The sequence below is a fragment of the Bos taurus genome, chromosome 16 (assembly GCF_002263795.3).
Source record: "Bos taurus isolate L1 Dominette 01449 registration number 42190680 breed Hereford chromosome 16, ARS-UCD2.0, whole genome shotgun sequence".
Classification (NCBI taxonomy): Eukaryota; Metazoa; Chordata; class Mammalia; order Artiodactyla; family Bovidae; genus Bos; species Bos taurus.
Window position 1 is genome coordinate 70653857 of NC_037343.1, and position 23689 is coordinate 70677545.

General features: G+C 47.0%; 1 protein-coding gene and 1 pseudogene across 4 annotated transcripts in view; both read right to left on the minus strand.

Moving 5' to 3' along the window:
• Nucleotides 1-5572: 5572 nt before the first annotated feature.
• LOC100138845 (large ribosomal subunit protein eL29-like) lies at nucleotides 5573-6030 on the minus strand (annotated as a pseudogene).
• A 14915-nt stretch (nucleotides 6031-20945) lies between these two features.
• Nucleotides 20946-23689, minus strand: part of FLVCR1 (FLVCR heme transporter 1) — a 29060-nt gene continuing 26316 nt past the window's right edge. The window contains exons 11-12 of one of the 4 annotated variants that reach the window (XR_009490759.1): nucleotides 23160-23680; nucleotides 20946-22814 (exon numbers count right to left, since the gene is read on the minus strand). Coding sequence is in view for 2 of the 4 variants with exons in the window: in XM_010813570.4 (XP_010811872.1) it covers nucleotides 23606-23680 (75 nt within the window). In the remaining 2 variants the exon portion in view is untranslated. Of the gene's footprint in view, nucleotides 23681-23689 lie in introns of all 4 variants that reach the window. The other 3 variants (XR_009490760.1, XM_010813570.4, NM_001206019.1) reach the window with 3 other exon arrangements.

The window sequence follows — 23689 nt, forward strand, 5'->3', positions numbered from 1 at the left end:
TTTTGTTTTGTTTTGTTTTATTATTTTAACAAATGAGATCCGATTATGTGTATTCCAAGGGCATGACTCAAGTTAGCTGTGTGCCAGCTGGGAGGAGGACAGAGGCAGTTTTCTGGGGCCAGTTTTCCCTTTGCAGAGCCAGAGGGGAGTCATCAAGGAGGAGAAATGCAAAAGGAGGCAAGACCCACTGTCTGCCAGGTCTTTCCTGCTGGGGACAGCTCAGTGGGCAAGGGGTGCTCAGGGAGGACTTTAGCCTGGAGAAGAATAAGTGGGTCAAAGGCAGCTGAGTGGAGGAAAGAAAGCCAGAAAGGGACTGAGCGGGGAAGGCGTGTGGATCAGAGATGCTCCCGAGGCATGTGGGGAGACCTCCCCAAGAAGCTGAAGAACTGGCATGTGGTCGTACAGGGAGGCCCATACAGAGCAAGAAGGAGGACCTGGGTGAAACTGCTTTGGACTGGATTGAGACTCTGGGTTAAAGCTGAATCCACTCTGGGCAGATCAAGGAAAGGTTTAAAGATTCTAACCTTAGGAATCACTTTCAGCCCCCAAAACCAGGAGATCAAAAACTACATTTTCAGAAGAGATGATGGGGAGGCCTTTGGAGTAGAGAAGCGTGCTCACTGGACTTGGGGCTCATCCCTTCAAGAGCTGGCTGAATAATCCTGGGCATCCCCCTTCCCTTCTCTGAGGCTTGGTCTATAAAACAAAGGGATTGGATTAGACCTCTAGTTCTAAGCCTCAGCAGCACATGAAGAGCGCCTAGAGAGCCACTAAAAATTCTGATATCTGGGCAACAGCCCAGACCAATCAAATCAGAATCTTTCCAAGAGCGGGTCCAGGCGTTGGTATCCCATAAACTGGAGGACTGTACAGATCCAAGATGGAGATCACCTGGACTATGTGGTCTCTAAAAGCCTCTGTCAGCCCTGCTGTCATATATTAGGTCTTTAAGGAGAGAAGAGACTGGATGATTGGCAGGCAGTCACCAGCGGAAGCAAGGCATGGACCAGATGGCCTCTTGAGATTCCACAGCCCATAACGTTCACAGATTTGAGGCTCCAAGTGAACAAACTCTTGCTGCCAAGCCCCCACCAGCTATATTTCTCCCTATCAAGTCATCCCACAAATACTGAGCATGTACTCTAGGCCTAGCCCTGTTTCTGGGGCTGGGGATACAATAGTGAAGGATACAACAGTTCAGCTCTTGGAAAAGACCTGAAATCACGAAGCTGAAGAGGAGGATGCAGGATGGCGTGGAGAGCAGGAGGGGAAGGGAAGTTGGGGAATCTGACATTCACACAGAGTTCTCCAGACTGTCACAGTTTCATCAAACTCCTAAGGTTACCGGGATCTGTTCCTGTTGCATTAATCCCATCTCCCTTTACTCCCAACCTCCTCCTTCAACTGTGGGGTCATCACATTTGCATTTAGCAAGCCATCTTAGGATTAGACAAATTCTTTTCCTCCACCCAAAATCCATACTCTCAAGTATACACCATGATGTCTTCCCAACTCAGTTTAAGCTCCCTACAGCCAAGGACTGGGCCTTGAGTCTTCAGGGAGGGTTTGGTGTAATTTAGAGCATGTGGGCTACAGACAGGCAGCCTGGAGTCAGATCTTGCCACTGCCTCTTCCCAGAGGTGATCACTGCATGACCTTGGGTAGAGTACTTAACGGCGCGCCGGCCGCTCACCTCAGATCTGCATCTTCAAAACAGGGATTACAGTCGTACCACTTCTCACATTCTTACAAGGAATAAAATGAATTCCTGAAGGGAAAGCAGTGTGGCCCCTGAGCACACTCCACAGGTGGTAATTGTTACCGTCCTAGAGCCCAAGATGTTAAATGAGCTCGTTCTGATCAAACTAATGGAGTGACCTGCAAGGTTGTACGTTGTGGGAGCATCTACTGTCTTTCTCTCTTTCCATTTGTGTCTGATACATTGGTTGGGGAATGCTACATTCTCTTGCAGGTAGATAGATCGAGTCCGAGATTTCAGCAGATTAATTCAGTGGGAGTTCATTGTTCTCTCATAAAGTCTTAATGGGTGTGGGGAAGGAGGTGCTCTGCTCCATGCAGCCATGAAGGACTGGGGCTTCCTTGGTGGCTCAGACAGTAAAGAATCTGCCTGCAATGCAGGAGACCTGGGTTAAATCCCTGGATCAGGAAGTTCCCCTGGAGAAGGAAATGGCAACTCACTCCAATATTCTTGCCTCAAGAATTCCATGGACAGGGGAGCCTGGTGGGCTACAGTCCATGGCGGGGTCTCAAAGAGTCCATGGGACATGACTGAGCGACTAACACTTGCACTTTTGAGATGGGAGAAAATCCTCGAGCCGCTTTCTGCACTTGTTCACAGCACCTTTCTCAGGCTCCCTGTGGCATGCGACAGGGTTCTTACCGGGGGAATGTCAGTGGAAGTGATGCCATTCCCACCCTGATACAAAAAGCTCCCAAGTTATATTCTCTTTCCCTTGTTCTGAGTTTCTCTGTACATTTCTCTCTGTCTCTCTCAGCTTGTGTGCCATGGGGTTGTCAAAGCCCTGGGGTGCCTTGAGCCAGAACCCAGTCACATGCCACAAGGAGCCTGGGAAAGGTGCAGTGAAGAAGGGCAGGAGGGGCCTCTTGGATTGTCTCCCGTCTCAAACCCCAGTACAGGGGGGCGTTATCCCATCTGGGGTCTCACTGGGACCAGTGCGTGTGTGCACGGCTCTGTTTCTGTTCTCTGTCACCTTCTCCTGTTACTTTCCTCCAATCTCTGTTCTCTCTTCAATGGCGTCTACTCAGTGTTGGGCTTCTGTGGTTGCAAACAGGTTGACTGTTTGGCCACTGAGTGCTTCAGTGGAGATACACTCTAGGGACGGTGACAAAGGATGTTGGGAGGGGGATGGGGTGGGAAATGCCAGCACCGGAGCCTTCCTGAAGGAATTCTGTGCATGGTCACCTCTACCTACTTTTTACGAGATGAGAGTGTTTGATCCCAGGCCACTGGACTCCCAGGAGCCAGGGAGGGACTTTTAGCCCCTGACACTTTCCCCTGAACAGTAGCTGTCATATCACCTGGAAACTTGATAGAAATACAAATTCTTACCCCCACCTTGGACTGCTGAATCGGAAAATCGGTTCAGAGAGGTTAGTAACCTGCCAGATGCACACAGCTAGTAAGAGGCAGGACAAAAGCAGTTGAACAAGTCCTTGGGTGATTCTTCAAGTCTGAGAATCTGGGCTGTATCCGTGGAGCCCCTGATGAGTTCAGTTCAGTTTAGTCTCCCAGTCATGTCTGACTCTTTGCGACCCCATGGACTGCAGCATGCCAGGCCTCCCTGTCCATCACCAACTCCAGGAGTTTACTCAAATGCATGTCCATTGAGTAGGCGATGCCATCCAACCATCTCATCCTCTGTTGTCCCCTTCTCCTCCTGCCTTCAGTCTTTCCCAGCATCAGGGTCTTTTCCAATGAGTCCGTTCTTCACATCAGGTGGCCAAAGTATTGGAGCTTGAGCTTCAGCATCAGTCCTTCCAATGAGTATTCAGGACTGATTTCCTTTAGGATTGACTGGTTTGATCTCCTTGCATTCCAAGGGATACTCAACAGTCTTCTCCAGCACCACAGTTCAAAAGTTATCAATTCTTAAGCACTCAGCTTTCTTTATGGTCCAACTCTCACATCCATATATGACTGCTGGAAAAATGATAGCTTTGACTATACAGACCTTTGTTGGTAAAGTACCGTCTCTGCTTTTTATTATGCTGTCTGGGTTGGTCATAGCTTTTCTTCCAAGGAGCAAGTGTCTTTTAATTTCCTGGCTGCAGTCACCATCTGCAGTGATTTCGGAGCCCAAGGAAATAAAGTCTCTCACTGTTTCCATTGTTTCCCCATCTATTTGCCATGAAGGGATGGAGCTCCAGCTGGAGGGCACCAACAGGACGGTGCCTCACTCTGCCACCCAGTGACCGCAGAGTGAACAAGGGGGACAGCCTCGGGACCGAGGAGGCAGTACCGCTCATATGATCCATCAGTGAGGAAACAAGAATGCAAAACACTGGGGAATCCACAGGCCGCACAGGCTGTTCACCCAAGGCTGCCTCATGGACAGTTTTAAAGATTTAGAGTCCAGCTCAGAGCCAACCCCAAAGTCTGTTTCCAGAAGAGCAAGCCCACCTGTGTTTACATTTCATGGGGACCTGGCAGAGTGGGCTGGAAGAGGCCTCAGTGTTCAGACGGTGACCCCATCAGGGGCCGGGGGCCAAAAGCTGCTGTCATGTTCAGGGGGTTCCAGGAGAAGCAGAGCTGCCTCGTCCCTGGGTGAGCACACAGCTCTGTCCAGACCCTCTGAGCAAGGCTGCTCACCTGATTTGGCCCTCCCTGGGTCTCTGCCAGGAGCTTGGGGAGCCGGGAGAGAGGACAAGAGATGACCCCTCAGGGCTCAGCCCCCTGCAGCCTGTGTGACCAGCACTGCAGGGATGGGGCTGCCGCCTGAGCTTACCCAGGAGCGAATGTCCAGAGAAAGACCTCTTGCTGTTTGCCTTGCCCCTGACGGTGCTCCAGGGCACTAGCTCTGACTCAGTGTTTTTTAAGGAAGGAGCTGGCAGCTGTGGGGTCCCGGGGAGGTGGCCAGCTTGCTGGGAAGACTGTGCCTTTAGTCCTGACATCTGGCTTGCCCGACTGCGCGCTGGAGACACAGACTCTAACAGAAGGGGAAGGGCGCGGGAGCCGCATCGGTAGGGCATCCTGTGCTGTGTGGGGAACCCGCCATCTCCGCCTCGTTTAACCCACTGACTCCGAATTCCCAGCATGACTCGGCTCAGAGAGGTGAGTAACCTGCCTCCAGATAGTCAGCTAGTGAGATCTAAAACCAAAGCCTCTGTGTGCTCTGTCCATCTCTCCCAGCAGCCGCTTCCCCACTGCAGAACACTTCTGGGCTGGTTATCATGCCAGGCAGTCTCAAATCCAGAAACCCATGGGATCCCACAGCGAGAGAGCATCCTTGCCTAGCTGCCCTGCCCTCAGCTCTCAGGGTCCTCTTTGATGGCTCAACGGAGGATGCTCCAGCCAACTCAGAAACCAGGGACGCGGGCCTGTGTTCCCAGCTCAGAGGGAGAGCCTCTCCATCCCAGGGCAAAGCAACATCCAGAAGGTGCCTGTCTCCACCCTCGCAGGGCTCCCAGCGACGCCCCCCCTCCAAACCCCAGCAATGGGTGCAGAGCAGAGTCCGAGATGGGGGAGTGGAACAGAAGGAAGAGCACTAGCTCAGCTCTGCCAGGGGAGGGCCAGACGGGGCCCCTTGTGCCACATGGAGCAACCCAGCCACCTCGAGCCCCACACGCAGGGGGCCAGCCAAGTGGACCTGAGCCGAGCCTGGGATGGTTGATGTCGTGCCCAGATGCCCCGCTGTCTCCTGGGTCCATCGGGTAGGCCACAGACACCTCACGCTACCGGTCACTGGAAACCAAGGTAGCTTTTTGTTTTGTTTTTGACAGATCCTGTCTCAGATTTATTTGTTCAGATCCCAAATGAGGGCACCGGCACTATGCAGACAGCAGCCCAGGGGTCACATCGGCCCTTCTGTCCTCATACTGGCAGATGAAGGTCTCTACTCCAGAGCTTTGGTGCCTGGGCACCCTTGGGAGCCAGAGCTGCAGCTGTAGGTGCCCAGGCCTTGGTTGAAGCCTTGGCCTGGGACTTTGGCCGGCAGAGCCTGAGACCCTTGATGATGCGGGCACGGGCACGTTTCCTGAGCTTGGGCTGAGCGGTGTAGGCAAGTTGGCTGAGCTTGCGGCTGCCGCCCATTGGGATCTGGGGCTTGATTTCCTTGGGCTTCACGAGGGCCTTGACAGCCTCAGCCTTGGCGTTGTCGGCATCTTCTTCAGGCCCTTCTTGTTGTGTTTCTTGGCAAAGTGCATGATCCTCAGGAACTTGGGGTCCACCGCCTTAAGAGACTCATATTCTTGTGATTGGGATTTCTTGATGCTGTTTCTGGGCCATTTTCAGTACTGGTTGTGCATGGTGTGGTTCTTGGACTTGGCCATGTTTGCATTGGGGACAGCAGATCCTGAAGCGCCTGGTACCAGATGAGAAAGAACCAAGGTAGCTTTTTGAGCTACATTTTCTGCTGCAGACTCTCAACTACATAACCATCACTAAGATAAACACAGGAGATGCATGTGTGGGTTTAAACTTCAAACTTTATTCAACATACAAGTGTTATCAAACAGCCTAACGTATATGAACCTCCAGCTCCCTCCGGGTATCTGACTCAGGAGCAAGTAGGCGTGGCTTGTTCAACTTTATGGCAAAAGATCCCCAGATCTCCAGGTTTGGGAATCAACAATGTGACTGATTTTCTCCTTGAGGAAGTCAGCCCTGACTAATCATTGGAAGGACTGTTGCTGAAGCTGAAGCTCCAATACTTTGGCCACCTGATGCAGACTTGACCTAATGGAAAAGATCCTGATGCTGGGAAAGATCGAAGGCAAAAGGAGAAGAGGGCAGCAGAGGATGAGATGGTTAGACAGCATCACCGACTCAATGGACATGAGTTTGAGCAAGCTCTGGGAGATGGTGAAGGACAGAGGAACTTGATGTGCCACAGTCCATGGGGTTGCAGAGTCAGACACGGTTGAGCGACTGAAGAGAACAAGAAGTGTGGCTTATGATCATTGTCATAATTAGCAGCCCAGAGTGTCCACCTCTCTATGCCTAACTTCCGTCACTGACCCAGATCCTCGCTGCAAGTCTCAGAGGATGGAGCGTACATAGCAAGGGGGCTGCCTTGAGCACACTAATGAGAGTTTACAGGGGGCCCGATGCCCAAGAGCAGTCCAGGCAACTGTCTCGTGGGTGCTGAAGGCAGGAGTGCCAGCAGCAGATTGGTGCCAGGGCTAAGAAAGCCAGCCCATGATGCCCACCAGGCTGACCATCTGTGCCAATGCCTTAGGGATGTGCCTCCCTCTGGGTCATCCCTCAGGTCAGAGTCTGAGGCTGAGGTTGTGCCTGCCTCTCCCTGCTTGGGTTTTCTGACACTCTTCCCTGGTGGCTCAGAGGGTAAAGCATCTGCCTACAATGCAGGAGACCCGGGTTTGATCCCTGGGATGGGAAGATCCCCTGGAGAAGGCAATGGCACCCCACTCCAGTACTCTTGCCTGGAAAATCCTATGGACTGAGAAGCCTGGTAGGCTACAGTCCATGGGGTCGCAAACAGTCGGACACGACTGAACGACTTCACTTTTCGCCAAGGAGGCAGCTCATACGAGTCAAGGGAGAGGCCTGCCTTGCGAATCTGTCCTAGTTGCAGCTCCATTTTTTTCTAGCTACACAACTTTTGGCAAGGCTGAGCCTGAGTTTACCCCTCTGCAAAATGTCTGTGATCAGTGAGGCTTCAGAGTTTATTATAGGAGGCTCTTGGGGCCCTAAGAAAGGAGATGCTGAGATATTGTCAGCAAGCACGTGTACACCGTTTTGCTTAGATGATAGGCTTGTTGGGGGTGGGTTGGGGAACGGGGAGCCGGCCAGGGTGATGCTGAAGTCTCACCCAGCATCTCTTGGTGCTGCCAGGGTTACAGGAATCAAAACCTGCTTCTCACATGTGCTGACCGTGATGGTCAGATGAGATCATGCAGTGAAGCCCTTTGGGAACTGTAATGCTCTCAGCAGATGGGGTATGTTATTGTCTCCTCCTCTAGAAGGACCTTAGCCTTTCAGTCGGGAGCCTGACCAGCATTGCTTGCTAATGGATCAGTGATGTTCCTGTGGACCCTTCTGCAGTGAGGCCTTCAGTGAGCTTTTTCCCAGCTGTGGACGATGCCCCAAGTGGTTCTCTGGCTCCTTCTTAAGCCAGAGGCTTGGTTGGATCCTCCAAGCCCCCTTCCCCACCCCCCGAACCTTGTTTACTGGAGGAATCTCTTCACTTAGCAGCAGCCCAAGTAGGCCTCCAAATAAGCGGTAAGAACCTGCAGAGGCAAAGATGGCCAGTTGCTTTCACAAGCAACCCACCAGCACAAACAGGTGGGTCGCTTCTGAAAAATTTCATGACAGCATCCTGGGTCTAAAGAATCAATTTCTGGGAGTGAACTGGAACAACCTGTGAGGTTTCTTTTCATTTGGTTTTGTTTTTTTCATTGCAAGCATCCCTGCTTATTGTTGTACAAACTGAATTTGAGTTTTGGAAAGGGTGTTTCATGGGATCTGGTCCCCTGCCCAGCTAGAGTTCCTGTAAACCCTTCAAATTCAGGACAATCTTTCCCAATTTTAAAGTGCTCACTTGTTCCTAGGAGGCGATGAAGTGACAGGAACACACCAAATATACCAGCCACATATTCCTTTTGGGAAAGTCAGCTGAGCTAGTGCGGAAGGAAACTCAAGAATAAAAACAGCGCTGGGGAAGTAGGGTTTCAAATGCATTTGCTAAGGGCAGAGCTTTTGCCCAGGGCAGCTTTTGCTAAGCTCTTGTTTGGAGAAGACAGAAAACTCGGGGGAGGTCCCACAGGGGCCTGGAGATGCTCCTGCCAGACGCAGCTCCAACAGCAGCTCGGCTCAGAGCCTTCCCCAGCCCCACCCACAGAGTTCATACTCGCTAATGTCCCTCAGCACTCGGCCCAGGTCCCCTCCTCAGCACTTTCTCACCGTTTAAATTCTCCATACGTCTGTCCTCACCAGACTACCAGACCCGGCAGCAGGTCTCGCTTGGCTCTGCAACCCTGGCCCGAAATTACTGTTTAATGTTTGTTGAATGAATAAACGAATCAACCCTATAATTAACCTGTGAGACAGAAACCCAGAGAAGATCTTGAATTTTAAAAGGTAATTTAAAGAAGAAGAAAAAAATGGAAGTCCTAATCATACAATTCATTTTCTTTATGAGTATTACAGACAAAACATAAACAGGAAGAGGAAGGGTTGGGTGAACCCATACTTGATAGTTCTAGAAGTGAATACGTGATTCCGGGAAGTGGTTGTCTTATGTGAGTCTGACCCGCGTGGCCATGCCGGGATCACCAGGTAACTCCTAGAACGTAAAAAGTAAGCCCACAAACATCTCTTTCCCTCCTTTCATTTTTTTTTTTTAATTTCCTAGTCACGTCGTGCTTGCCTGCAGTGCAAGTGTGGAGTCTTAACCCCTGGACCGCCAGGAAAGTCCCTTTTTCCCTCCTTTACTTGCTCAGGAGGCCTTAGCATCAAGCCCAGGAGTTTGGCCTGTTGAAAGTGCTGGATTTTGTGCCCAGACTCTGGGACAGAGTCTCTTCTCTCCTTTGCTACCTTTTCTCCAAAACAGGGAGGCGTGTTGCTTGCCATCCTCGATTCATGGTGATCAGGATGCTGCTGGAACCAGATACACATCGATGCCGTCTTCACCAGGGAGAACGCTGCTTTCCTAGAGGCTGGTTTTCCCAACCCTCCTTTCCTAGGAGCAAAGTCCGCTGCCTCCGTCTCAGATCCACCCTGTTCTCTGAAGCGGGCCAAAAGCAAGGAGGAGGGAGGAAGATAAACATCTGATAGGGGAGAGCAACAGCTGACTCTCTCCAGGGACCGCCTGGCCCGCCCCATGTCTCCCATGGGTGCTCAGGTTGTTTCTGCACAGGTGCCCGATGCCGTGTGTCCTGCGCAGGCTGGAGATGGGCCAGCGGTGCCATCTGCGTGCCTCCCCTCCATGGCCACAAATGCACCTGCTGGGCTCAGAGCCATCCAGACGGTTAAGAAACCCAATCTCTACCCTGTTCCTCTTCACAGGGAAAAGACAGAAGCCTCCCCTCTGGATCATGAAAGAAACAGCCAGGTCCTGTTTCCAGCCAGGCTGGAGGAAGGGTTTCTGGGGCAACCTAGAGAGCAGGTACGGGGTTGGTGGGGAGCTGAGCCTGGGGAGACCCCCCTAAAAAGTTACTGTGTGCTCAGCCCACCCAGGGAAGGGAGATCAGAGGCAGCTTCTATAGGGTGGGAGCTCTCAAAGTATGGGCCCCAGACCTGCTGCGGTGCATCATCTGGGAGCTTGTGAGGGACACCAGTCCTCGGGCCCCACCTCACACCTGCAGAATCAGAACCTCTGGGGTGGGGCACAGCATGCTGGGGTTTACCAAGGACCCTCCCCAGGGGATTTGGAGGCAAGCCCGAGATGCTGAGTGTCTGGATCAGGCCTGCCGGGAGAGTGAGCCCTGTTGTGGGAGGCGGGGCCTGGGGCCTGGGGACTTCAGAGCAGCTCCACCCATCTGCCCCAGTTCAGTTCAGTTCAGTCGCTCAGTCGTGTCCAACTCTTTGCGACCCCATGAATCGCAGCACGCCAGGCCTCCCTGTCCATCATCAGCTCCCGAAGTTTACCCAAACTCATGTCCATTGAGTTGTTGATGCCATCCAGCCATCTCATCCTCTGTCGTCCCCTTCTCCTCCTGCCCCCAATCCCTCCCAGCATCAGGGTCTTTTCCAATGAGTCAACTCTTTGCATGAAGTAGCCAAAGTATTGGAGTTCGGGCTTCAGCATCAGTCCTCCCAACGAACACCCAGGACTGGTCTCCTTTAGGATGGACTGGTTGGATCTCCTTGCAGTCCAAGGGACTCTCAAGAGTCTTCTCCAACACCACAGTTCAAAAGCATCAGTTCTTCTGCGCTCAGCTTTATTCACAGTCCAACTCTCACATCCATACATGACCACAGGAAAAACCATAGCCTTGACTAGACGGACCTTTGTTGGCAAAATAATGTCTCTGATTTTGAATATGCTGTATAGGTTGGTCATAACTTTCCTTCCAAGGAGTAAGCGTCTTTTCATTTCATGGCTTTAATCACCATCTGCAGTGATTTTGGAGCCCCCAAAAATAAAGTCTGACACTGTTTCCACTGTTTCCCCATCTATTTCCCATGAAGTGATGGGACCAGATGCCATGATCTTCATTTTCTGAATGTTGAGCTTTAAGCCAACTTTTTTACTCTTCTCTTTCACTTTCATCAAGAGGCTTTTGAGTTCCTCTTCACTTTCTGCCATAAGGGTGGTGTCATCTGAGCTTATTGATATTTCTCCCAGTACTCTTGATTCCAGCTTTTGCTTCTTCCAGCCCAGCGTTTCTCATGATGTATTCTGCATATAATTTAAATAAGCAGGGTGACAATATACAGCCTTGACGTACTCCTTTTCCTATTTGGAACCAGTTTGTTGTTTCACGTCCAGTTCTAACTGTTGTTTCCTGACCTGCATATAGGTTTCTCAAGAGGCAGGTCAGGTGCTCTGGTATTCCCATTTCTTTCAGAATTTTCCACAGTTTATTGTGATCCACACAGTCAATGGCTTTGGCATAGTCAATAAAGCAGAAATAGATGTTTTTCTGGAACTCTCTTGCTTTTTCGATGATCCAGCGGATGTTGGCAATTTGATCTCTGGTTCCTCTGCCTTTTCTAAAACCAGCTTGAACATCTGGAAGTTCATTATTCACGTATTGCCGAAGCCTGGCTTGGAGAATTTTGAGCATTACTTTACTAGCGTGTGAGATGAGTGCAATTGTGCGGTAGTTTGAGCATTCTTTGGCATTGCCTTTCTTTGGGATTGGAATGAAAACAGACCTTTTCCAGTCCTGTGGCCACTGCTGAGTTTTCCAACTTTGCTGGCATATTGAGTGCAGCACTTTCACAGCATCATCTTTCAGGATTTGAAATAGCTCAACTGGAATTCCATCACCTCCACTAGCTTTGTTCGTAGTGATGCTTTCTAAGGCCCACTTGATTTCCCATTCCAGGATGTCTGGCTCTAGGTCAGTGATCACACTATTGTGATTATCTGGGTCATGAAGATCTTTTTTGTACAGTTCTTCTGTGTATTCCTGCCACCTCTTCTTAATATCTTCTGCTTCTGTTAGTTCCACACCATTTCTGTCCTTTATCAAGCCCATCTTTAAATGAAATGTTCCCTTGGTATCTCTAAGTTTCTTGAAGAGATCTCTAGTCTTTCCCATTCTGTTGTTTTCCTCTATTTCCTTGCACTGATCACTGAGGAAGGCTTTCTTATCTCTCCTTGCCATTTGGAATTCTGCATTCAGATGCTTATATCTTTCCTTTTCTCCTTTGCTTTTTGCTTCTCTTCTTTTCACAGCTATTTGTAAGGCCTCCTCAGACAGCCATTTTGCTTTTTTGCATTTCTTTTCCACGGGGATGGTCTTGATCCCTGTCTCCTGTACAATGTCACGAACCTCCGTCCGTAGTTCATCAGGTACTCTATCTATCAGATCTAGGCCCTTAAATCTATTTCTCACTTCCACTGCATAATCATAAGGGATTTGATTTAGGTCATACCTGAATGGTCTAGTGGTTTTCCCTACTTTCTTCAATTTCAGTCTGAATTTTGCAATAAGGAGTTCATGATCTGAGCCACAGTCAGCTCCCGGTTTTGTTTTCACTAACTGTATAGAGCTTCTCCATCTTTGGCTGCAAAGAATATAATCAATCTGATTTCGGTGTTGACCATCTGGTGATGTCCATGTGTAGAGTCTTCTCTTGTGTTGTTGGAAGAGGGTGTTTGCTATGACCAGTGCGTTCTTTTAGCAAAACTGTATTAGCCTTTGCCCTGCTTCATTCCATATTCCAAAGCCAAATTTGCCTGTTACTCCAGGTGTTTCTTGACTTCCTACTTTTGCATTCCAGTCCCCTATAATGAAAAGGACATCTTTTTTGGGGTGTTAGTTCTAAAAGGTCATCTGCCCCAGGGTGTTGTACAAAGAGGATCCTTTTCTAGGTGTGCCGGCAGGTGAAAAGGGTTTGGGAACCTACCTGCGAAACATGTGACCGGGAGAAACACTGAGGAAAGTCCCCTGTTGAAGGAGGCTCATCTTCCAGGTGCAGACAAGCGTTTATCCCAACTTGGAGAGTATGTTTCCACGAGTCCTCTGGTAACCTGGTTCAGAGACTAACACTGCGTGCAAATCCTTTTGCCCAACATAAAAAAAATAGTTTTGTGCTGCACAGGCCACTATTTCTTGATATTTGGTCGGCAGGAGTGGAGAAGGGTGAGAGTCCACTGCCGAGCTGTGAGGGGTCAGTGGAAGGAAGCCTGCTGTTGGGACACCGGGCTGAGTCTGGAACAACGTGGCCCGAGGGACCCCGAGGGCCACAGGAGCGGCCTCCAGGAAGAATCACTGAGCTGGGCTCCATTTTACAGAAATCATCCAGGGCAGTTAAGAGGAATCAGGACATTCACCACCCATCCCATTATTTGGTTTGTAAGCATCACTAGACAGATGTGAGATTGCTGTTGCCCTGTTAGGTGCTGCCCAGAGCTGGGAGTGGCGGGACACACACTCATGTGTGTGCGTGTGTGTGTGTGTTTGGGTTAAGTAGCGCTTGCTGGCTTGGATATGGCTGAAAAAAACCAACACACCCTATGCCCCACCCCACAAACACACACCGCCATCCCCAGTGAAATTTTGGCAGTGAGTCTGAAACAGTACAGCCTAGACAGCATATTAAAAAGCAAAGAGATTACTTTGCCAACAGAGGTCCATCTAGTCAAAGCTATGGTTTTTCCAGTAGTCATGCATGTATGGATGTGAGAGTTGAACTATAAAGAAAGCTGAGCACCAAAGAATTGATGCTTTTGAACTGTGCTGTTGGAGGAGACTCCTGAGAGTCCCTTGGACTGCAAAGAGATCCAACCAGTCCATCTTAAAGGAAATCAGTCCTGAAAATTCATTAGAAGGATGCTGAAACTGAAACTCCAATACTTTTGCCATCTGATGCAAAAAACTGACTCATTTGAAAAGACCCTGATGCTGGGAAAGATTGAGGGCAGGAGGAGAAGGGGACGACAGAGGATGAGATGGTTGAATGGCATCACCGACTCAATGGACATGAGTTTGAGTAAACTCTGGGAGTTGGTGATGGACAGGGAGGCCTCGCGCGCTACAGTTCATGGGGTCGCAGAGAGTCGGATACTGAGCGACTGAGCGGAACTGAATTTAAGCAGTTTATGAGATGACCAGCAGAGGGCGTGCTCTCCCCAGTTTGGGGCAGAGCCGGCCCTGGCTGCCCTGTGCCTGGTGCGGGTCTGGCAGCCAGGCTCTCAGGGTCAAGGAAAACATCGACTTACTCGGAGGTAAAAGAGACACGAGCCTAAAGCAAAGTGACTTCAGAGACACAAGGAGCAAAGCCTCGCCCAGTCTGTCTTCTCAGACAACGGAGACTGTTTGAGGCTTATCCATTTAAAATGCAAATATAACCCAGGATTACACTTCAGGGCTTCAAGTCTCATTGAGGTGGAGGGAGTTGAGAGGGTTTTGACAAACCAGAAGGTGAGGGTGAGGGAGTGCTGGGCTGGGCGCAGAGGCACTGGGGCATAAAACGATGAAACCGGGGCCTCAAAGGCAAGTATCACAATCCTCCTCCCTTCCAAAGAAGGGAAAGCCCTGTGTGCTCCCCGCGGTAAGAGCTGAGAGTACCACGCGGGGCGGGGTGCCGCCTCCTCGGGGGTCTGTTGCCAATTGCGCATGGACGGTCTAGATCAAGTGCTGTGGACCTGGTGATTTTCCTGTCTGTGAGCATTTTGAGGGCAGGACACTGCTTTATATTTCCAGTTGCTGGTGTGAACTCTGACACAATTGTAAATGCTCTGTATATGCTAAGTGAACAAATGAATGGCCACCAGTAAGGACCCATTAGGTAAATTATAGTGTATCAGCCTTATTGGAATATTACACAATGATTTAAAATAATGGTTATTTGAAAGTTGCTAAGAGAGTAGATCTTACAAGGTCTCATCACAAGGAAAAAAACATGTAACTATGTGAGGTGATATATGTTAACTAAACTTACTGTGGTAATCATTTAACAATATAGAAATCAAATCGTTATGTTGTTCACCTTAAATACAATGTTATATGTCAATTATATGTCAATAAAACTGGAAAAAAAATAAAATGGTTACAAAGGCCATGTAGTGATATGGGAAGTGCTTATGATATTGAGTATGCAAACTGCTTTACGTCTGTGGGCAATTACTCGTGCATGTGACTGGAAAGGGAACAAGGAGAAATGAAGAGCTGTGGACGGGCAGTGGACTTGTCAGCAGCTTCCTTCCTCGTTTGTGATTTAATCTCCTTTGTTGTGGGTTGTGCAATACACATAAAAATCGTTTTTTTTTCCTGCCCACAAGAACATCTCAGTTTCGTTCTTTGGTGCCAAAGTGCGTTGACCCCTATCGCGTTTGCTCAGATCTGTATCTCTCCGGAATTCTCGAGTTTCACGTGCTGGTCACAATGTCCAGGACGGCACCCACTTGCACACAGAAGTATTAATATCTAAATCCTTTGGACATCAATAATTTTACTGGCAGCTGCTATGAATAACATGAAATCCAAACACTTAGACCTCAGCTCCCCCTCAACTGCTTCTCAAGGGTCATCTCTATTTATACTGTCCTTATTTGACCCTATTTATACTGTCAATGAGAATAATAATGGGTCTCATTCGCTCAGAAGCGACCTTCTACATAAATTTAATCCTCACCACAAGCCTCCAAGCAAGGAACTATTGTCCCATCTTGTAAAGGAAGAAACAGAAATTCAGAGGGTTTCTATTACTGCCGCAAGACTATGGGCGGTTGGGTTTCATCATGCCTAAGACTTTAGGCTCCCAAAGGCTGCTCGTGTTTTAATCCAACATACCACGACGGGTGCTTTCAAAGGGCTCACAGTACTGCAGAGACAATAAAATAATGCACAGCAGTAATATAGTCTAGACATCCCTGGTAGTCCAGTGGTTAAGAATCTACCTGCCAATGCAGGGAACACAGGTTTGATCCCTGTCTGGGGAGATCCCACAGGCCTCGGAGCAACTAAGTCTGTGTGCTACAACTACTCAAGCCCAGGAACCTGGAGCCTGTGTTCTGGAACAAGAGAAGTCACTTCAATGAGAAGCCTGCGCACTGCAACGAAGAGCAGCCCCTCCTCTACGCAACCAGAAAAAGCTAGTGCAGCAACAAAGACCCATCACAGCCAAAAATAAATAAAAAATTTTAAAATATGGTCTAACTATACAAAAAAAGTGTCATGCATTAATAGTAGCAAGCACTGCATAGGTTTGGAGGTGCTGACTATGCCCAGGCGTAGTGTGCTCAGGGACTCCTCTAATACTGAGCTGCTGACTGTGTAATGGGGAAGCTTTGTCCATCCAAAATCCCACCCCAGCTGATGATCTGCAATTCACCTCTCTTGGTTTTGGGTCAAAATATGTCTGAAGGGTCAGATATGTTTGGTGATGGACAGGGAAGCCTGGCATGCTGCAGCCCATGGGGTCGCAAAGAGTCAGACACAACTGAGCGACTGAACTAATGTTTTGAGGAGTGGGCTTTTGACTGAAAAAGAGATCATTGTCACTCATGTCAGTTTTACTCTTATGAAGCTCTATGAAAATGCACTCTGTCCATTAATCTCAGGGGATTGGGGCCCTTTCAGTCCCTGGAGGAAGCAGATGTTTTCCCGAGGAAGAGATGTTTGCTTAAGCAGCATGTGTCAAACAAAACCTAGAGGCTGCAACCGGAAATCAAGTGTCTCCCGGCTTTGGACAGTTCTCTTTCCAGTGACCATTTCATCATGGGCTTTTAAAACAATATCAATGAAGGGAAAAGTGCAAATGAATACATGGGACAGGACTAGACATAAGCCCGACCTGTCATTTGTCTCAATGGGGCGTGAAGTTCATAGACTTTACCTTATGAGTCATTTCCCCCTCTCTACTGAACCCATTCCCTTAATTTCTCAAGGCTTTAGGGCCTCCAGGCCCATGTCCTCCTCCTTCTGATTCAAACCTGCTCACAGGACATCCATGGATCTCAGTACAGATGTAAGACGAGGTCAATGCACCTTGAACCTTCTCTCTCTTTAGGGACCCAAAGGTATTTTATCTCCTGTGAGAATTCATGAGACTATATCCATGCTCAGGACGGTGTCAAGGCCGCTCCGAGTTACTTCAGGGCAATGCTCACCTACAAGAATGAATGACTGGTTCCACCTGTAAAGAGTGGGTGGGGACAGGCATCTTGGTCCCAGAAGCTGAGGTTAGGCAGGCAGGTTATAGAAGAGCTGATTTCAGAAATGTGCCCCTTACCTGTGTACCTTTGCCTGCAGTGGAATATGAGAATGGTACTTTTTTCTGAATGGAAGTCTTTCGTTTTACTGAAAATCTAAATGTAATTTTGGTGTTTCTCAATAGGGTCTAAGAAAGGGCTTAACAATTTCCCCGGTGATTAAGAACCTGCTGGGCAACGCAGGAGACACGGGTTTGATCCCTGGTCGGGGAACTAGGATCCCATGTGCTGTGAGGAAAGTAAGCCTGTGTGTCACAACTAGAGAGGCCAGGTTTGCAGCGAGAGACCCAGCATGCCAAACTAAGGCTCGATGAAGCCAAATACATCACCAAGAAAAGGGCCCCACTTACTACAGGTCAACTGATAAAAATACCCAGTTCTGCCTTTCTTTCTCACGGGTTTTTCTGTTTCCAAGGAGTCTCCTTTCTTCTGCCTGCTCATCAGAGACCTCTGATCCTTGACCCCCTCTTACTTTCTGCTCTTCTTTTTTTTAAAAAAAAAAATTGGGAAGTATAATCGGTTTGGGCTTCCCTGGTCATTCAGTGGTAAAGAATCCAGCTGCCAATGCAGGAGATGTGGGTTCGATCCCTGGGTCAGGAAGATCCCCTGCAGAAGGAAATGGCAACCCACTCCAGTATTCTTGCCTGGAGAATCCTATGGACAGAGGAGCCTGGTGGGCTACAGTCCGTGGGGTCGCAAACGAGTTGGATACGACTTAGCAATTAAACAAATAATAACTGCTTTACAATGTTGCCTTAGTTTCTGCTGTAAAACAAGGTGAATCAGCAATATGTATACATATATCCCCTCCCGCTGGGACCTCCTCCCCTTCCCCCCATCCCACCCTTCCAGGTCATCATAGAGCGCCAAAATGAGCTCCCGGTGTTACACAGCAGCCTCCCACTATCTGTTATACACACAGTAGGGTATATATGTCAATTCCAACCTCCCAGCTCATCCCACCCTCCCCCTATATCCACTCTTTCTTCTCACATTGTCAATCGTTGATTGAAAGACACTCTTCTCTAGAACAGTGATTCTCACAGTGTGATTGATGGAAAGAAACTCGGGAGTCCCTAAGACCTTTACAGGGAATCCATGTCAAAACTCTTATAATAAATAATACAAAGAAGTTATTTACATTTTTTTACTGGGTGACATTTGCAAATGTGGTGAAATATATATAACTGCTGGCATCTTAGTCCCAAAAGGGCTGTGACATCAACCCATACTACTGGTGGCCACTGGATTTTTCACTACCACGCATTTGCAGTTTTTAAAAAAGTCAGTTTTACCTAAGAATGTCCTTGGTGAAGGAATAACAGCTATTGTATCCCAGTCCTCGGGTATGTGACTTTTTAATATTTTGTGATGACACAGGAAGTATGCATAACACACTGCCACACACCAAAGTATGAGGGCTGTTTAGAGGAAAAGCCTACGTACAATTATTTGAGTCACAAGCTGAACTACAGCCTGATTTTCATAGACCATCATTTTCACTTGAAATAATGACTGACATAAATTACGGTTACCCAGACTTGGGCATTTGGCACGAATTTTCGCAAGAAACCACGAAGTGAGTCACTTCAAGAAACAACTGGCAGAATTTTTTACCCAGTGACGAGAACCAAGCTTTCAAAATAAAATTAGCATTTTGGAAATCCTGCATCTGCCAAAACAAGATTTAGAATACATATATGGGCTTGACTGCTTCCCAATACTTGAAAGGCTTTCTAATGAGATCAGAGGTGACTTGTCTGGCATCATATGATGAAATATATTAATATTTGGAAAAGCTGCATACTTCAGTGAAATCCTATTTTCCAAATGCATAATATTATGAAATATTTTTATAGAACAAGAGAGAGCATTAGATTTTAATGTAACAAAGTAGGAACTCTGGTTTCAGATTTCACAGCAACTAACCTGAAACTCCAGTACTTTGGCTACCTCATGCGAAGAGTTGACTCATTGGAAAAGACTCTGATGGTAGGAGGGATTGGGGGCAGGAGAAGGGGACGACAGAGGACGAGATGGCTGGATGGCATCACTGACTCGATGGATGTGAGTCTGAGTGAACTCCGGGAGCTGGTGATGGACAGGGAGGCCTGGCGTGCTGCGATTCATGGGGTCGCAAAGAGTCAGACACAACTGAGTGACTGAACTGAACTGAACTGAACCTTTAAGACCAGAGAAGGCAATGGCACCCCACTCTAGTACTCTTGCCTGGAAAATCCCATGGACGGAGGAGCCTGGTAGGCTACAGTCATGGGGTCACGAAGAGTTGGACATGACTAAGCGACTTCACTTTTCACTTTCCTGCATTGGAGAAGGAAATGGCAACCCACTCCAGTGTTCTTGCCTGGAGAATCCCAGGGACGGGGGAGCCTGGTGGGCTGCCATCTATGGGGTCGCACAGAGTCGGACACAACCGAAGCGACTTAGCAGCAGCAGCAGCAGCAGCAACCTTTAAGACACTACCAATTCAGATTTTGGCAAAGTATTAAGGAGTATCCACAATTATCTGAAAAGACTAGTAAAATGCTAGGAATAGCCACAATTAGCTGAAAAGGCTAGTAAAATGCTAGGAATAGCCACAATCATCTGAAAAGACTAGTGAAATACTTTTCCCTTTCCAAGTCCATATACGTGCGAGGCTTTTCTTCAAACATGTCAAAATAGGGAATCTTTACAGTTTGAATGAAGAATCTAAGAATCCAGCTATCTTCTGTAACACTAGAGAGTTTTGTACTCTTTAAACATTAACGAGTCACTTGTCTCACTACCTTTGTTTTGTTTTAGAAAGGTTATTTTCATAATAATGAAATTTATGTCAAGATATAGTTATTTTTAAATGAATAGCTTTGGTTTTGTTTCTAATATGATTCATATTGACATATAACTCATAAAACAGAAGTTCTTTGGGATCCTCAAGGATTTTTACGTAAGAATTCTGAGATCAAAACCTTAGGGAGGGACTTCCCTGGTGGTCCAGTGGCTAAGCTGCTGCACTCCCAACGCAGGGGACTCAGGTTCGAGCCCTGGTCTGGGAACTAGATCCCACATGCCGCATCTAAGACCCATCACAGCCAAACAATAAAGAAAAAACTTTGGGAGTCTCTGCTGTAGACTAATCTTTTATCTGGCTTCTAGTCTTCATTACAATTTCTTTAACAGACAGCAACCTATTTATTAGAACGTAAGACTAGTTTGGGGAGGATTTGGAGTGGGCAGCCCTGTGCCTGGTCTGATTTCAATAGAACAGGCTCTGCTGCCCTGCTCCCCAATTATCTTCTCTGTTGACCCTCCACAGGACCTCAGATTTCCCTCACTGGTATTCTTTTGATGTAAGTCACCTGAATGCCTCTCTTCAAATCTAAATACATGTAAGCAGCAACTGCTGCTAGTTAGCAGTCATTAATGCATTAAAATAATACCCAACTTTTTGAGTGTTGACTGTATCAACCTTAATTCTAAATGCTTTTCATGTATTATCTCATTTAATGTTATGAAGCATGAACATGTATTTTCAGTGAAGAAACTTGTAAATTGTTTTTATTTCTAGGCTATAAGGTCTCACACAAGCACATCCTAGCAGGATAAAAAAGGCAGAGAACAGTCTGGAGCTTAGGTGGAGTGTCCATGATGGCTCACAGCAGGGCCGCCAGACTGGCCAGTGAGGGGCAGACACCAAAGCAAGTTGTGGGGAGACTGAGCCCTGGCTCCTCTGTGGCTCAGCTCTGACCCTGACCCTGACCCTGCCCCTGGTGAGATTTATTACCTGGTAATCCACAAACCACTTCTCTCTTGGGCCATTCTGAAATCTTATAACCTTTTTTCTATTCCCCAAGTGTACTGAAGTATCGAATTAAAAAAAAAAGCCATACAAAATTAACATTAAAAAAATAAATTTATCTGAGGTCTGAAATACTGAAGAACAAGCATATAGCTAAATAGTACAAAGAGCAGAAATTAGAAAATAAAAAATGACTTAAGACAGACAGGCATTCTCTGGCAATACTCTATTAGTTTACACATATTTTTAAAACACATTTTTAAAGATATTTCTCCAACATTCACAAAAGGCAAAAGCTATATTTGGAACATTTCAAAATACTTTTGAAAGCATCCAGTTTCTTTCTCAAATCACTCAATTAAAATGTACACAAGTGAGTTACCCAACTCCATTTTTCAAAGATACAACATAGAATTGTATGATATTCTTGTCTGACATATTACAAATTTAACTAAAAATACAAAAAACTTATCAATTCATTTTGTGTTCTGCCATGTAATATTTCATTCTTTTTCTAATCAACTAGGACAAATACACATGACATATATGTATATACACTTTTCAGGAATAAAATATTCCAACTTTTATCTGTAATTTGTTCAAAACCTCAGGAACTTGACAAGGACATGATTATTTGAAACAACATTGACAGTTTAAAAATAAAAACAATCATTTAAAGGAGGGACCTTAAAATATATTTTTGGCCATAAAATCTGTGATGTGATTATCTAGGGAAGTTAATGATACAGCATCATCTGCCTGAGCTATCACCAACTGAACAAAAAGGCTGAAAACAGACATTAAATTCCCTGTATCTACAAGGTAACAACCACAGTTGTTTATTCAATTGTCCAGGGAATTTTCCTCCAGCTAGATTTAAGTTCCTGTGCTACAGTGATTTGGTCTGTCCCCTGATGAGTGCATTTAAGATTCAAAAAATGATCTTTGAGATCAGATTTTACATTCATTACATACAGATGAGGAAAATGCTGCCTGGAGATTTACAGGGAAGCTAGAAACAGATCCACCAGGACACAGACCTGAAGTTCCTGATTCCCAGCTAAGTTCTTCTGGTAACACGCTCTCCAGGGTAAGATTCCACATAATTTCCTGTCGTTTGGTTATGGAGATTGCTATAATTTTAATATTAAGCAATGCACATAGCTAATTGCTAATTCACTTCAAGGGTATTCAAGGGAATACCTGATTGGCTTTTTGTGTTTATGTGGACATAATACAAATATCACGGCTGTTTCAATGTCATTACTCTAAAGATGTTCCCTATCAGCTTGGAGAGCCAGGACGTGAACAACATTGAGATTCTCACTGTAAACAAAACGCAGTGGTAGGCACTGTGGAAACGCATTTGGTCCTGTCTTCCTTACCCTGAGCACAGAAAACAGCACGCTGTTCCAGGAGGTCGGAGCCTGTGCACATTCGTGGTGAAGAAAGGAGTCCACGTGCCCAGCGCACTGAGGGAGCACAGACGTGGGCACAGGACTCCTCGGAGGAGAATGGTCTGAAGAAACCATGTTGCAGAATCAGAACAGACAGCATTTCAAGGGGTCCCCCCTAATTGGGAACACCCGGTCTCCCTGAAGTTATTAGAGATTTCCTTATCTCAGGAATCGTCAAGGCCAAAGTATAAGGTGTGATACAAGACACCGTGAAAAAGCCCAGGAAACACAAGGTGAAATGTTCTGAGCAGAAAGCTATATACTGAAGGGTGAAAAAAAAAAGTAAAAAAGGCAATGGATACAAAACTACTCAATTTCAAGTTGGAGTGAAAAAATATAGTAAATATAGTGTTAACTTTCTTACAATGACCGGGAAGGCAGCACAGAGACCAACTCAGGACAACGAGTCTGTGTCTGGGCTTCTTCGCTTAACGAGAACACAAGCCTAAGACCAAAGGTATGAGTTCCATCTACGCACTGAAGAGTTTTTATGGCCACGGACAGTACCTGTAACAAAGCAGTTTCTAATGAGAATGGTAAGAAATGGGAAAAATCATAGAGGTCATCTCAAAGTCTCATCCCAATAGTGTCCGTTGGTGGGTTAAAAGTATCGTATTGGTATACTGTTTCACACTGAGGGGCTTAGACAGCTGGTATGAACAACGCCAAGTGAAGTGAAGTGAAAGTCGCTCAGTCGTGTCTGACTCTTTGCGACTCCATGGACAGTCCATGGAATTCTCCAGGTCAGAGTACTGGAGTGGGTAGGCTTTCCCTTCTCCAGGGGATATTCCAACCCAGGGATCAAACCCAGGTCTCCTGCAGGGCAGGCAGATTCTTTACCAGATTCTTTACCAGAGCCACAAGGGAAGCCCAAGGATATTGGAGTGGGTAGCCTATCCCTTCTCCAGCAGATCTTCCTGATCAGGAATCAAACCAGGGTCTCCTGCGTTGCAGGTGGATTCTTTACCAACTGAGCTATCAGGGATGGAAAGGGAGATAATTAGTAATATATTGTTCACTTGGTTCCACTGGATAGCATATTTAAATAAACAAGTTGCATGTACTCCTATGCAATTTGAAGGGCATGGACCTCCATATTATCATTTTAGAAAGCCTCCTAAGCTTCTACTTTCTATGTTAAAATGTCAGCAAAAGTACTTTAAATTAACAATTAAATAAAAAAACAGTAACTGCATTTAGGAGTCACATAATAATTTTCAAGTAAGTGTCCATTCTCCATAACCTATAAACCAGGCTTTACTATTCAATTATCACATGATGTTACTTTTCCTTTCACGTCAAATTGCTGACTCTGACTGTTTGGACATCAGGACAGTTTTTGACTCTTGATCTGTGGGGCTATCAACTGGTACCTGTAGAAA